Consider the following 14,795-nt stretch of genomic DNA (forward strand, 5'->3'; position numbering starts at 1 on the left):
GAAGAAGAAGAAGAAGAAGAAGAAGAAGAAGAAGAAGAAGAAGAAGAAGAAGAAGAAGAAGAAGAAGAAGAAGAAGAAGAAGAAGAAGAAGGAGAAGAAGGAGAAGAAGGAGAAGAAGGAGAAGAAGGAGAAGGAGGAAAGGAACTTTAAAGTCTTGGGCTGGAGAGGTGGCTCAGAGGTTGAGAGCATTGGCTGCTTTTCCAGGGAGCTGAGTTCAATTCCCAACACCCGATGGTGGATCACAACCATTCGTAAGTCTAGTTCTAAGGGATCTGATGCCCCTTGCTGGTCTCCACAGGCACCAGGCACACACGTTGGGGGTACAGATATAAACCCAAGCAAAACACTCATACACATGAAATAATAATTTTAAAGTTTAGGGTTAGATGGCCCTGAAAGTCTTCTCCTAGATTGGCCATGTTCTGCTCGTATGTCCCCAGGTAAGCCACTAGAGCCGTTCTGTTTTTGTTTATATTTGTTTTCTTTGTTGCACTAACCAGATTTGAAGTGCTTAGCCACTGTATGTTCTGGTAGCTGGCTTAGACAGTCGAGATCTGTGACAGGAAGTTCTATTAGACACCACCACTCTGCCCGTTGGGGACCAGGAGCCCAAGCTACCGAGCTCTCCTCACTGCACTGAGTTTACACTAGCTAAAGCTCCTTCCATTCTCATTCTTCCAAATTTATTCTACAAGGACCCTCAGTCGAGTGCAGTGCCATCCCTTCAGCTGATGGCTGGGCCTCCAAGGCAGCCCATCCTGCCTGTTGCTACTGCCTTCACATCTTCGCTTAGCCTCAAAGCCAACGGAGAAGTGTCCCATTCTAGCGTCAGTAGTGCTGCATTTGGAGAGGGGCTGAGCACACACACTGAGTGCCTGAGAGACACCAGTTCATTTCATCCAAACTATGCCGAGTGCTCAGCACTAATCTGTTCTGTGCTCCTGTGGCAGGCATGTGAAAAGTGAGCGGGCCAATTAAGCAACTACCACTGTGATCAGGAGTGCGGAAGACTATGAATAAGGAGCTGAGGCTGGGCTATGTTGGTTGGAGGGTGTGCCTTCTTTATTTAGCCTTGGGGAAGGTTCTTGGAGGAATTGGCATGTAGGCCAAGACCTGAAGGTTGAGAAGTTAGCTTCCATGTTACATGTGGTGAACATTACTCCAGAGAGAGAAAACCACTTCTGCAAAGACCCTCAGAAGGAGGATTAGAGTGCCTAGCTGAATACCAGTTCTCTGGGGGCAGGTGGTCCCACCTTTCTTCAGCCATAGTGCCCATCAACCAACAGAATGTTCAGCACAGAAGAGAATAACACTGTCTGCCTTCCTGGAAGAAAGAATGAAGGGATGAAGGGATAGAGAGAGGGAAGGCACAACTTGTGGCTTGAGGACCAACAGAATCTCTTGCCGAGGGGTCTGGGTTTTATTTCAGAGCCCAGGCAGGCATGAAGGAGGCAAGCACAAAGTGGCAAGCTCAGGCTTCTCCTTTCTTCTCATGAAAAGATGAGGGCTGAGGGGAGACATGGGGAAAGGGTAGCAAAATATGCCGATGACCCTGACTCCAGATGTTATGGCTGCTTGTGAATCCCAGGAGCTTTAGGCCTGTCCCAAGAGGCCTGTCCAGGAAGAAGACTTCCTTCCCAAAAGCTGGCCCCTGCTGCTAACAAAGCTGTCTGAATGTCAGAATAACTCCTGGGGCTCTAAGCACAAGATCTGCTGGGGGAAAGGGGACATGGTCCACAACAATAAAAAATAAAAAAATAAAAATCTCCTGCCACTTTCTAACTAGGTCATTCCCAGCTACATCTGAGAGCTGAGGTGTCAGGTACAGCTTCTGCTATAGGGAAAGCCAGCTTTAAAAAGTCAGCCCTGCGGGGCCTACTCTCCTTTCCCCCCCTCTCCTTCCCTCCCACCTCACCCAGCTCCTCCCTGCTGGCCTCTTTTCCCTCACCTGGGTGCGCACTGGCTGGAAAGCGTGCAGCAGAGGAAAGACCTGGGGCTTGGTCCTTGAGGCTGTTACTGTTTGACAAACCCTGGGCAGGCTATGGATCCTGGTTGGACCTGTATGTCACCATACCCTTGTCGTGTGAGCTTAGATAGGCCACATGGCCTCCCCAAGCCTCTTCAATTTTATCTGTACTGTGTGTTCAATGTGTGGGGTAGTTCTGAGACCTCAGTAAAGTAGCCCAAAAGGAGCGCTTCACACAGTGCCTACATGATGAACCCCTACTATGTGCAAGCCAGGGCACGAGGGAGGTTGATTAGGACTGGCTCTTGGGATTACAGTTGGCAAGTGGCAAGAATAAGCAACTTGATCGAAGCAGATAATGACAGAGATTGCTAAAACAAGGGGCTGTCTGTAGGCTATAATTGTCCTTCACTCCAAGGACAGAACTTGGAGTGGGGAGAATTGGGGAGTGGAGGGCTGGTTCCTGGAGGAGGCATCCTTGGAGAAGGAGCAGCACTTGCACTGGTAAAGATGCAGTAGAGGGAAGAAGTCAGGACAGATAAGGGGCCCAGGATGAACATGCAGAAAATATGAGCTTAGGTTAGTTCACACCTGCCAAGAAGTGTCACTGAGCATTGGGTACCTGCATGGTGCTGGGCTGTGCTTTACAGGTACCATGGCTTTGAGAAATTATCCAAGTTAGGTGCCAGTGAAAAGGCTTAGCGGGTAAAAGCATTTGCTACCCAAGTCTGATGGTCTGAGTTTGATTCCTGGAGCCTACAAAAAGGTGGAAGGAAAGAACCGACTCTACACAGTTGTACTCTGAACTCGACACATGCAGTGGTGTACAGCTTCCTATACCAATGAAATTCTTTAAAACCACCACAACAAAAATAACTAAAAGGTTGGGTAGTGGTGGCACATGTCTTTAACCCCAGCATTATGGAGGCAGAGGCAGAAGATCTCTGAGTTTGAGGCCAGCCTGGTCTCTAGAGTGAGTTTCAGGACAGCCAGGGCTATTCTGTCTCACAAAATCATGATGATGATGATGATGATGATGATGAATAAGGAGAAAGAAAAAAGAAATGACGCTGTTTAATGTGCCCCTGGCTACATGGCATCTAAGAGAATTGCATTTCCAGAGCTAAATCTCCCAAGGCTCAACATCTAATAGTATCCAATAAGTCCCTGGGCTTCTAAGCAAACTATTGGGAGAGTGTCTTCAGCACTGAGTTGGCCTGTAGATGCCACAGAAATGGAAAAACCAGAAATGGGAACCCGGGTTGCTCTTGAGCAGTGATGTGTCCTAATAAGGGAAGCCTGGCAGTGGTTTAGAAGATGGGTGGAGCATTCATGAAAGGTCAGAAGTGAGAGTCCAGGTTAGTGGCTGTGGCTACGGGGTATGGGACAGGGAGAAACATGTTCATCCTTTCCTGTGTCTCATTTCCCATATGAAGCTGAGGGGATTAGACAATTTCTAAACCCCAGTACAATGACCCATCGTTGTTGACATCTGTAAGTCAGTTTTCAGTCACAAGAAGACAGACTGAGCCTCTGATGAAGGACAATTATAGCATCCTGACAGGAAGACTCATATTTAAACAAGTGGCAAGACAGACAATAGAGCCCCTTGTAATAATCGTTTGCACCCTGGCTTCAGAAGTGACATGGCTCTCTCAGAACTGGCTAATCCTTTGTTCCTGGACTGCAGCCTAATTGAAACTCACCCCTCCACTCCTTCGTCCAGCACCCGATCTTAGGATAAAACCAAATCAAATCACAGTCTAGCCTTGGCTGCTCCCATTGCTTAGATTCAGGAGCACTGACCAAGTGTGGGAGGGCATCCAGTCTTCGACTACTAGCCTGAAATGCTGCCCGGACAGTCATGGGTCCAATCCCTAGGGAGGGGCTCTAGAAATCTGTGGAAGCTGAGATGCCACCCCTCCCCTGGTTGTTTCCTGAAATGTCTCCTGCCCCTCCACTTTTCTGGTTCATGCAGCCAACTGAATGCATTGAGCACATACTTGATGCCAGGCGTGGAGCTGGATACCCAAGCAACTTTAGGTCAGACAGACATGGCTCTGGACCTTTTGGGAGCAGATAGCATGCAGTGAGAGAACAAGCTGGATTTCTAAAGGACACCCAGGAGAAATCATCAAAGGGAGTGGAGGAGGGTAGTCTAATTTGGGAATCACAGAGGACCTCTCATTTATCTATGGTCTGAAGGTGAGAAGGAGCCAGGCATGCAAAGAGTCAGAGGGAAGAGAAAAAGAAAAAGAAAGGACAAAACAGAACAACAACAACAAAAAAAAACCAAACTTGTTCACAGGACCTGAAACAAGACTTGGTGGGCCTGAGGCCTTAAAAGAGGGTTGGGTGCTGGAGCATAGTGGCCAAAGGGAGTGGCCTGGGGTGAGGTCCAGAGGTGGGTGGGAACCAAGCATTGGAGCTATAGACTCTTAGAGACCTGAGAAAGGACTGTGCTGGTCATCCTAAATAACATTGGAAACCACATAAACATTTTTTTAAACTAAAGTGGGGTTAAAGTGATGGCTCATCAGTTAAGAGCACTGGTTACTCGCCCAGAGTCCAATTCCCAGCAACCACATGTGGCTCACAACCATCTGTAATGGGATCTGATGCCCTCTTCTGGTGTGCATGAAGACAGAGTGCTAGTATACATAAATAAAACAAATAAATCTTTTTAAAAAATTTAAGCTGACTCATCTGTATCTGGAACCTTCCTTATGGCCTCTGGACCTCACTCTCCTCATCAGTGTCTCTGCTCTTTAATGCAGACATTCTAGGCCGTCAGGTGCTCAAAAGAGCGAAGAAAGGCTGAACACATTATGGCCAGTGTCACTGGGCACTGGAGGGTGGGTGGGGTGCTGTGAACTGCCCTCCGCTGCCACAGACATTGCACAAGAGCCACCTCTGGAAACCTGTGCCTTCAGTGCCCAGAAGGAGAAACTGAACCAAAGAGAGGATGGGGAGGGCTTTTCACTTGGGGAGAGTCTATACCCTTCCCCCGGGTCCCACTGTGCCCTACTTCAGGAGCACTAGTGAGAATCACATGACTGGAAGGCCCAGACTCCTGTACGCTCAGCCTAATTTGTCTAATCTGGTTCCTGAGAAACCCCTTCCTGAAGCCTGGGAACTCAAGCCTGCAGTCCTGCCCTCTACTCTTGAAGCCAGGAGAAAACCTCTTTTGCCTTTGGACAGGCATGGCCCCAGATGGCTGCAGAAAACTATACCTGACAGGTGACCCACAGTGCAGCTGGGCTTGGAAGTTCATGCTCAGAGGTAAATGAGGTTTGAGTGAGCTCAAATGTCAGAATGTCCATTCCTTTGACTACTACCCCACTTGCCCACTCCTTTCTGCTTGTAGAGTTTCACAGTGATGGCCTTTCTCCAAGGCTCAATCTGAGGGGAACCTCCTCACCCCTCTCCAGAGCCATCTGACCGACAGGAAGCAGCTACTGGAAGAATGAAGGCTGCTGGGGGAGGGGGGAGGCAAGGCCCCTATATGTCCTCTCTTGTCATCCGATTGAAAGCTTTTTCCCTTCCTTTATGCAGAAGGCTCCAGAGCCATCACACACACACATACCAAAGGATGAAACATTTTCTTCTCCATCAGCTTTTTCAAGACTTCTGTAGCTTGAAGCTGGATACAAATCCCCATGTAACCGGCCCCTGTTCCTTATTTCATTGACCATAAAACAGAGACCTAGAAAGGGTGACTCATCCAGGGATTAGAATACAGGTATGGGATTAGAATACAGGTATGGTGTTCCATATGCCCCACCAGTTCCTGGCTGTGGCCTTGGGCCAGCATTTACCATTTTTGTCCCATAGTTTCATCGCCTTCCAAACAGGAAGAAGACAGCACCCACAGCAGTATGTTATATAAGAGTTCCACATTAGTAGCTGCTATTACTCAAGGCACAGGAGTGAGTGGCCAAGCCTTACCCCTCTAGTACCCCTGGAGACAGACAGGCGCTCCTGTGTCCCTTGCACTTCTAAGGAGGGGTGGGACTACAACCGAGGCCTGCAGCTACTGATCAAACCCTCCCAGCAGCTGCCCAGGGGACTAGATGGGTGTGTGGGAGAAGTGGAGGGAAGGGAGAGGAGGTGGAGGAAGTCCCAGGCCGGCTCCCAGCTGGGGGAAGGGAAGGAGGGGCTGGACATCAAAGAGTGGGCAGGCCAGCTTCCCGCCCTCAAGGCCAGGTGGCCTTTGTCAGGACAGGGCCAAACACAAGCCGGACAATGAGGTACCCTGTTCACTTTCCTGCCAACAGGAGTCACTACTGAGCTAAAGCAAAAGCAGTTACATGACAAAGGGGGGACCCATAAAGGTCAGGCTGTCGTCATTAAGCTAGGCCTTTGTCCAGACCCCCTCCCCTGCCTTTGAAGAGGGTGGATCAGAGAGGCCTGCCCGGGGGCAGGAGCTTCACAGGCTAAGGAACCAAACAGCAGCCACCTTCCCAACTGCTTCTACTGCCCCTCCCCCGGGGTCAAGAGTTCAGGGAGAGTCCTGGGGAGGTTAGGTAGGGACCCCTATGCCAATGCAACCAAAGGGGACATTGTCAACCAAAGGGTAGGATCCAATCTCTTCACTCTAGGATGGGGAGCCAGTTGGTCCCCGGAGAGGAAGGAGATCGGCGTTCCCGCAACAGATAGGTGTTTGGGTGTGTGTGGCAGAGTTAGGCCTGGAAAAAGCTCCGGAGATCACCAGTGCCAGTGCTGCTGCGGAGAGCTGGCGTCGGGCCTTCGCATTTCGGCCTTGCCACTTACACAGACCCATGTCCCTCTGCGGGATAGCAGTTTTCCCAGCTATAGGCAAAGGCTCAGTTGGGTTACTCAAAGCTCTCAAAGCCCAGAGATAACACAGAGATAAAGACGAGCAAAACAAAATGAGTCTCCAGGGCAAGAGTGGTCGTGGGCTACGCTCTTGAGAAGCCAATCAGGGCCAGGGCAGAGGTCAAAGAGAGGGTGGCCTGGGCCTCGCCAGGCACCTGCCAGGGCCAGGAGCCCGTCTGGAGGCTCAAGCAGGAGAAGGGTCCTTACCGCTGCTACCGCCGCCTGCAGCAGCCACGCTGCGCCGCATCCATTCGTAGGGTGTCCTCCTTTGCGATCCTGGCGAGGACGGTGGCCCCGGGCCTCCGAGGGACTGCGCCAGGATACTGGGACCAGGCCCTGGCGGCGCGGGCACCGGGCTAAAGTCCGGAGGGGGCCCGAAGGCCAGCGGGGCCGGACTGGCAGCTGGGGCCGCGGGGCCCGGGCCATAGGCAGCTGCCCAGTCGTCCTTGGGCGCGGGAAAGGGCCCCCAGGTCGGAGGGGGCGCGGGCGCCGGCTCCACGTGCGTGTAACCCGCGAAGTCGGGGTACTGCGGGGGTGCGGGCGCTGGGCCGGGGGGAGCGTAGGCAGGAGGGCCCAGGCCGAGGCCGGAGGGTCTGGCGGGGCCCGGGTACACGGGGGAGTCCTTGTCCAGCACATAGCCCACGTACATGGTGACCGCAGGGTCCCCCGCGCATGCTGGGCCCTGGAGCCGACGCGCCGGCCGGCCGCCCCGACGACCAGCGACTGCTCACCTGGACCCGCGGCCGCCGCCGCGCCTGCCCCACCCCGGCCTTTTATAGCCGCGGGCAGTCCGCGGCCCCAGCCGGGCGGCTTTGCATTTCAAAGCGGGGGGAAGCCTCGGGGCCGCGAATCAAAGGGGGAAGCCCGTCGGGCGAGGGGGTTCAAAAGGAGACAAATTGCCGCCCTAAGCGGGAGGTGGATGGGCCAGAGGGCTGGGGACCCAGAGAGCGCGGCCTGGATGAAGGTCCAGGAACTCCTCCTTCGGTGGTCGCGTGGACCTCCCTACCACCGACCCCGGGTTACAGGTGGAGGAACTAGCTTCCTGGGGGCGGGGAGGGGCGCAGGGGGACCCTAGGCCAGCCTCACACAGCACAGAGAGCAAGGGGCGCTGTCAGCAGTGACCACCAGCTTGAGGTGAGGGGGGAGCAAGGCTGACTTCAAACGGGGTTCCGTCTGTAAGGTAGAGGGCGTCTTGCGGTGGGGGGGTGTTGAAGGGGTAAGGGTCACGACCCCTCGGATCTCAGATGAAAGCTGTGGGAAATGTGCATATGTAGATAGCCAGTCTGCATGCTACTGTTTCCCTTGTTGGCTCCCCAGAGAAATTTCTCAAAGGTGTGGACCAGGGGGGTCTTCTGGGGACACCTTGGGAAACTTCACAAACTCTTGATGGCGCCTTAATTTTCATTACCATGGCTGGGGTGTATTCAAACATACACAAAAGCGGGAGTTGCATCATGAATCCACCAAGCAGCAACCCACCATGCAGCTTCCGTAATTATCAGGTTTCTGTCACCTTTTTTTCATCTACTGACTTTTCCCTAAAGCATTTGGAAACAAATTCCAGGCTTCCGTGTCATTTTTACCCCTACACGTGTCAGCCCGAGTCTCCAAAATAACACGGACAAATTCCAGATTATTTATTATCTAATGCAGTTAATACACAATGTACTCCAATAGATTGACAAACAAGAGAGAGAGAGAGAGAGAATGTGATTTTGCAGTTGGCTTCATGAGCCCTCACTTTTTATGGATGGTGCCCCCTCCCCCATAAATGCCTGTGTGTTCTTTCCTGCTGCATTGAAGAGAGGCAGGCACTCCAAAGCTACCTGAACAGGAAAGGGGATTGGGGAGGGAGTGGGAGCACAGCTGAGGAACTGGGGAGGAATTCGGGAAGTCTAGAGTACGTGAGGGCCCCTCCACATGGTGCTCTGGGCCAGGGAGGGGACTGAGATGAGTCCCCTGAGATTTGATCTTCCTTCTCTCATGTTCTAGGGTCCCGAAATGCGCAGGACGTGTGAGCCCTCAAAGGAAGGTGGAACCAGGTCTTAGCTGTTAAGACTTTCTTTCTCTTTACAGGGCCAGTCAGTACCACCTCAAGGCAGGCAGGTGAGTCAAGGTCAGGCTGTAACTTGCTGGAGGTTGCAGTGCAAAATGAAAATGCCAGGTCTGTTGTTCAAAAAAATGACCTGGAATTTCAGGGTGGTGGAATCCAGCCTAGATCTTTAAAGCTGAACTCTCTGTGTGGCTGCCCCGCAAGGGTGTCCTTTATCAGAGTCACACTTACACAGGGCAGTAACCCTATTGGTCCCCTTCCTGCTCAAGGGAAATTGCCCACTGAATGAATGGATGGAAGCAGGGAGGCCCAGGGAGGAAAGGGCTTCATGAAGGTTGCTTATAGGAGAGTGGAAGGTAGCTAATTGTCACCAACACAGATGAGTGTGTGACACAATGGAGCACATAGCTGTCTCAGCAGGGGAGGCCACTGCAACCCCAGGTCGGAAGATAGCTGGAGTTCTGGGCTCCACTGAGGGCCCAACCAGGAGATACGCAGAGGTGAAAGATAAAACTCAGGAGAGCGGAACTCTCTCTGCTAGGGTAGCGAGGCCTGTTCCTACTGTGAGACATGAAGACCTGGCAGAGAGGGACCTGAGAGAAAGCTGCAGGCCTGGGGTCTAACCTACCTGGGGTTGCAGAGAACACACTCACCATTAAGGAAGGGGTGCAAGGGACTGCTGGCCACCCTGGTGAGAGATGTCATTTTGAGGAGGGCAGGGGAGTGGTGGACTCCAATCCCAGGAATGCTGGGTTTTGCCTAGTCAACTAGTCAAGGGGCTTGCCGTTTGGGATCAGAAATTCATTTGTGTGTGTATTCATCCATTTGACATGTACAGGCTGAGCCACACACCTGTGTTGGCACCATGTTCAGTATGGAATGAGGTCCTGCCTTAGGGTGCCTTCAGTGCTGGGGTCCAATTGTGAGTTAAATCTCCACAGGGACCAAGCTAAAGAATTCTTGAGGTGCCGGGTAGTGGTGGTGGTGGTGCACTTGGGAAACAGGAGGATCTCTGTGAGTTTGAGGCTAGGATAGCCGAGGCTACACACAGAGAAACCCTGTCAGAAGAAGAAGAAAAAGAAGAAGAAGGAAGAAGAAAAAGAAAAGAAGAAGGAAAGAAAAAAAAAGAATTCTTGTAGGAGGTGACACATCGGTCGGGGCCCTAGTAAGTGGGGAAGGGCACTGTAGTCCAAGGGTCAGTATGAACAGAGGCCCTGAGGGGCAAGGAACCTGTGTTTCCAAAGAACTGATAACCCAGTCTTGAGTGGGGAGCAGGAAGCCAGTCTGAGAGCCTACCCACCCCTTCCAAACCCTGTGCAAAGAGAAGGAAGTTGGACAGGGATCCTGAGTGATTGAGAAAGAGCCAGGATTTGGTAGTGGCTTAAAGGTGGGTCAGGATAGCAGGGGACCTTAGCAGGGAAAAGCAGAGTCAGGATAACCAGAAACCTGGGGTGCCTGCTGCAGGGAGGTCCTCCATGCTGTACCCTCAAGGGGTAGACATCGCTCCCACTCTGCAGGCACTCCTGGGATGCAACACGCGTTCACGAGTTCTGAGTATCCAGCACCTCTCTCTGAGGTGGCAGGCTGGTTTGTGACAGTGGCAGTTCTACTCACTGAGCAGGTGCTAAGAGTGACGCCTCATTCCAAGCAGGAGTCATCCCCACTCACCCTCCCCACCACCTCAGGGAAATAGAGTCCATTGTTGTCCCCCCCCCCCCTTTTTTTTCCCCAAATTAACAATTGAGTTTAAAGAGGTAAAGTCACCTTCGTGGGTTCACACAGCAAGTCAGAGACCTATCTGGCAGTTTTTCTTTTCTCTGGAGATGTTTGACTGGTAAGCACAGAGGCTGACCCTGAGTGTGTGTCTGCCTCCCCACCCGACAACTTGTTAGCTGGACTTTGCTTAAACAAATTGCTGGTTCCTCTTCCTCCTCAGGCTTCTTCATGCAAAAGAGCCTCCAGGATCCCTTCACGCTCACCTCACGGTGGACCCCCTGGTTAGAGGTTTTAGCATCATGGATGTGGCTGAGTTCCCTAATTAAAGATACTGTAACTTTATTAAAAAGACATTACAACCTTATTTAAACGCACCGATCTAAGCCGGATGTGGTGGTGGATGCCTGTGATCCCAGCACTCAGGGAGGCAGAGGCAGGTGGATCTCTGTGAGTTCCAGGCCAGCCTGGTCTACAGAGCAAGTTCCAGGACAGCCAGGGCTACACAGAGAAACCCTGTCTTGAAAAACAAAACAAAACAAAAACAAAACAAAAAGCCCCAATCTGAAATTGTAGTGTCTCCCACCTCTGACCTGCCATCTGGACCCCAGTCTCACATGTACCCCCAGGGCTGGTACCAGTGTGTCCAGCCCCTGCCTATCCTGAAACAGGCTCTTCCTTCGGCAGGCCCCTTATCTCTGGGCGTGGCTGTTTATTGGGCCCCTCCTTCCTTCCTTTTCCCAGTGGAAGCCCTCTCTCTCCAGGCTGCTCTCACACTCGGGCCTCCTGGGGTGGGGTGCCTAGATGAGGGCCTCATAAAGATCTTGCTGATAACATCGTTTATGGCCCTAGAAGAGAAAGGTCTGAGGCTCAGTTTCTGCTGAGAATGGCTTACTTAAGAGACGCCGGTTGGCACCAGGCTAGTTCAGACCCACTGTGGCCCGTAGCCTGGGGAGCCTCTCTCTAGACAACAGACCAAGAGCCCGCCAAGCTTCAGCCTTACTCCGCATCGTTGGGCAGACGAGGTCCCTTCTCTGGGTCCCTGCTTCATCTCAGAAGTGGGGGGTGGGTGGCCATCTCTCAGAGACAGAGGTGTGCTTCCACGCCGGCAGTAGGGTTCCCTGGAATAATTTTTGCCTTCCAGACAGGACTTTCCACCCGCTCCACTTTTCCTTCTGCCCCCGTAGAGGTGAGATCGCCACCTGCTGGCGCTCCAGAGTTTGGCAGCAGTTAGTCCCTTACTGCCCAGTCTCTCCTGACAGAGGGAGGCCACTATTTTTCTGGGAAACAGGGAAAGAGATGCAACCTCCTTCTCCAGACACCAGGGATCAAAGGGGACACCAGAACCAGGGCCTAAAGGAAGCACAGAATGTCCTCATCAGGAAGGGTCCTGTGCCCAAAGATGTGCAGACCCACAGGCCAAGAAGCAAAGTAGTCACGGAGACTCAGCCTAAGCTTGGACAGAATCTCTAGAGGTTTCAACTCTAAGTTCTGTAAGTTGCCCACAAGCTTACAGAAGCCCAGCCCTGCCCAGCCTCAGCCTCCACTCTGGACCTCAGCTACCTGGTCTCATCCATGCTTAAGCCACAGGCTTACTGGCCTCAGGATAAAACCAGGCTCCTATAATCCCTCAAGGTCTTCATGCTGGCCCCTAACTCCCTCCCATCCTTGTACTTATCACCATGACCTTCTCTCACTAATCTGCCATTTCGGGTCTTTCTAGCCTCAGTGATTTTTTTGCAAAGGCTGTTCCCTCTTCTTTAAACTCACCTCATTCCCATTCTTGCTTCATGTGTGGCCTTTCAACCATAGGTCTGAAGGGAAATGTGCGTTCCCCTGAGGAGCTTCTATAGACCCAAACAAGAACCCTTATCTGCCCGACCCAGTAGTTGCTGTATCTCTTCATTGTACCAAACACAACTGAGTATCGTTAATGTATTGTTTCCCTGGTGTTTGCTTGTGAGCTCTGGGGGGATGAGGCAGGTCACATAGTAGGTGCTCAGTGAACTAACTTCCTTTATGCAGATGCATGATGGGAGATACAGGACAGCTTGAGAGTAGGAGTGAGAGGCCCCATGGGAGACTTGTTGTGTGCCTTCCAGCAGCTTCTATAGCCCTCTGGGCCTTAAGAGCCAGTGTTCTCATGAGGGAGAAACACTATGGTCTTCAAGGGTCCTGCTGCTGTATGTCTTAGAAACTTCTGTGTGTGCTAAGAGGGCACCCTGTACCCTGTGGTCCTGGAGCACTGAGGTGGCATGCGGGAGAACAGCTAGAGGGCTGAGGTAAGTGTGAATGGACAGGTCTTGAACTCCAAACCTCCTGCCATCCCGGCTACAGCCTGGGCCAATAAGAGGATTCCCAAGAATTTCTGTGGAAGGTGATTCATGTCCCCACTGATCCCTACACCTGCTCCCAGTGTCAACATGCTGTGATTTCTATTCTGAGTCTCTGGCTTTTCACCTACTGGTAGAGGATCTGCCTATCTGCACATGGTGTGTAGCAGGGAAGAGAGCTAGGCTGGAATCAAGGGTACTGCAGCTCAGGCACCGCCCGTGCAGCCCTCCATTTTCTGGGTTCATCCGGTGGACTGCTCTTGAGGGTGCCCTTCTGACATTCAAGATGGCTGTGCTAAGGTCTGGGATGTGTGCTGCTTTCCTCACACCCCATGCCTGCCCTGGGAGCCTTCAGGGAAGCTCGAGGAGCGTGGGAGAGCCAGCTGCGGTGGCTTCTGGCCCCTGCCTGTGTGCGGCTGAGCTGGCCCACAGGGACTCCTCTCATGGAGGCTCCCCTCCCAGCCCCTCAGTCCACCCCACAGAGTGCTGCTTCCTGCTCTGACAGTGAGGGAGGTGTTAGGGTGACACACAGCCTGGACCCTTCCTCCAAGACAGAACATGGGGAGGGGGATAAAAGTCAAGACCAAGCCTTTGCTGCCATCTGTTGCATCTGTGCCCACACTGAAGGATCGTATGGCTGGCAGGAGCCACTTCTGTCATGACCCCTTCCGTTGGCTGTGAAATGAGTGGGTGGAGGGCCTCCCTCCAACAGCGATCATGGACTCTGGTGACATCAGCCTCAGGGAAGACCTGAGATTCTTTATCCTCTGTAGTACCCTTCATGTTCTGTTCTCAGGTGTGCAGCAAACCTGTGTGAGTCTTGTACCCAGGCCTCTCAAAACATGTCAGGCAGGCACACAGGTCTCTATTTTAAAGTCCTATGGCTCAAGGCATTCTGAGAGGCATACAGCTAAGAAGCAACTGAGTTTGGTTTGGAACTTCAGCCTTAGGGCTCAGGTCCTTACCCCTTGAGTATACTATCAGGCTCAGGGGGTGAGAAGCGTGATGCCCCAAGGCCTAGGACCCCCTCTGAGCCCTACCCATCATTCACCCTTGGCGGCTCTCTCCTCACTGTTTGACCATAGCCAAACTGGCTCCCAGGATGTGGGCAGTGAGTGAATGCACACTTTGCCTCGTGTCCAGAGTGGGCCTGGGGCCACCCCAGGATGCTGGCACTACTTATCCCTGCAGAATGCTGAAGAAGTGGCCAGTGCAGAGCCACATACTGATGGAATGCTTTCAGATGACAGGAGGCATCCTTTCCCACTGTCACTCTTCCAGGCACCACGCTGTCCTGGAGGACATCAGTCTCAGCGGTCCAAGGACTCAGCCCTGACTTACCTGTTTTCTAGGGCAGGAAACTGAGGCTGAGGCAGCTCAAGGACTCATTCAGGACCTTCCAGCTTGGAATAGAGAGGCTGGAATCCGAACCTAGCTTTAGCCTCTGGGTCCCAAATCTAAGTTGTGACAGCTTAGTGTTCCCATCCAGGCCTTCGTAAGGAAGTGCCCTGTGGTGCCCTGTGTAGTTCTGTCATGCCTGTCCCCCATCAGTGGCACGGGAGGAGAAACAGCTCCCGTGCCCACCAAGGGTTAATGGTGGAGGAGCTAAGTGATTCCAGATGGGCCAGAGGACTGCTGGGCTGGCTGGAAGCGGCAGCCCCCAGCTTCCCCTGGGGACCCCCCACCACTGCCCCTCCCTTCTATGCTGCATCTTTGGCCCCCAGCTGTCCCCTGCCCCAGGGCTTGCCAGCCTCCTTTCCCTAGCCATTGTCCAGCCACGAGAGGACCTGCGGTAGAACATCCTGAAGTCCTTGTTCAGCAGTGATCCCAGCTGAGAAACTGAGGCTCAGCTAGGATAGGGACCCACTCAGTGACTCTGTGAAAGTCCAAA

At 52.6% G+C, this 14,795-nt stretch overlaps 1 protein-coding gene across 1 annotated transcript in view; it reads right to left on the reverse strand.

Annotated features, from left to right (window-relative positions):
- Cdx1 (caudal type homeobox 1) overlaps positions 1-7,542 on the reverse strand; it is an 18,285-nt gene extending 10,743 nt beyond the window's left edge. Inside the window, exon 1 of the mRNA XM_055622741.1 lies at positions 7,013-7,542. Coding sequence (XP_055478716.1) covers positions 7,013-7,454 — 442 coding nt within the window. The 5' untranslated portion in view covers positions 7,455-7,542. The remainder of the gene's footprint in view (positions 1-7,012) is intronic.
- Positions 7,543-14,795: the final 7,253 nt, after the last annotated feature.

Source organism: Psammomys obesus, unplaced genomic scaffold (assembly GCF_907164565.1).
Source record: "Psammomys obesus unplaced genomic scaffold, mPsaObe1.curated_primary_1811, whole genome shotgun sequence".
Lineage (NCBI taxonomy): Eukaryota > Metazoa > Chordata > Mammalia > Rodentia > Muridae > Psammomys > Psammomys obesus.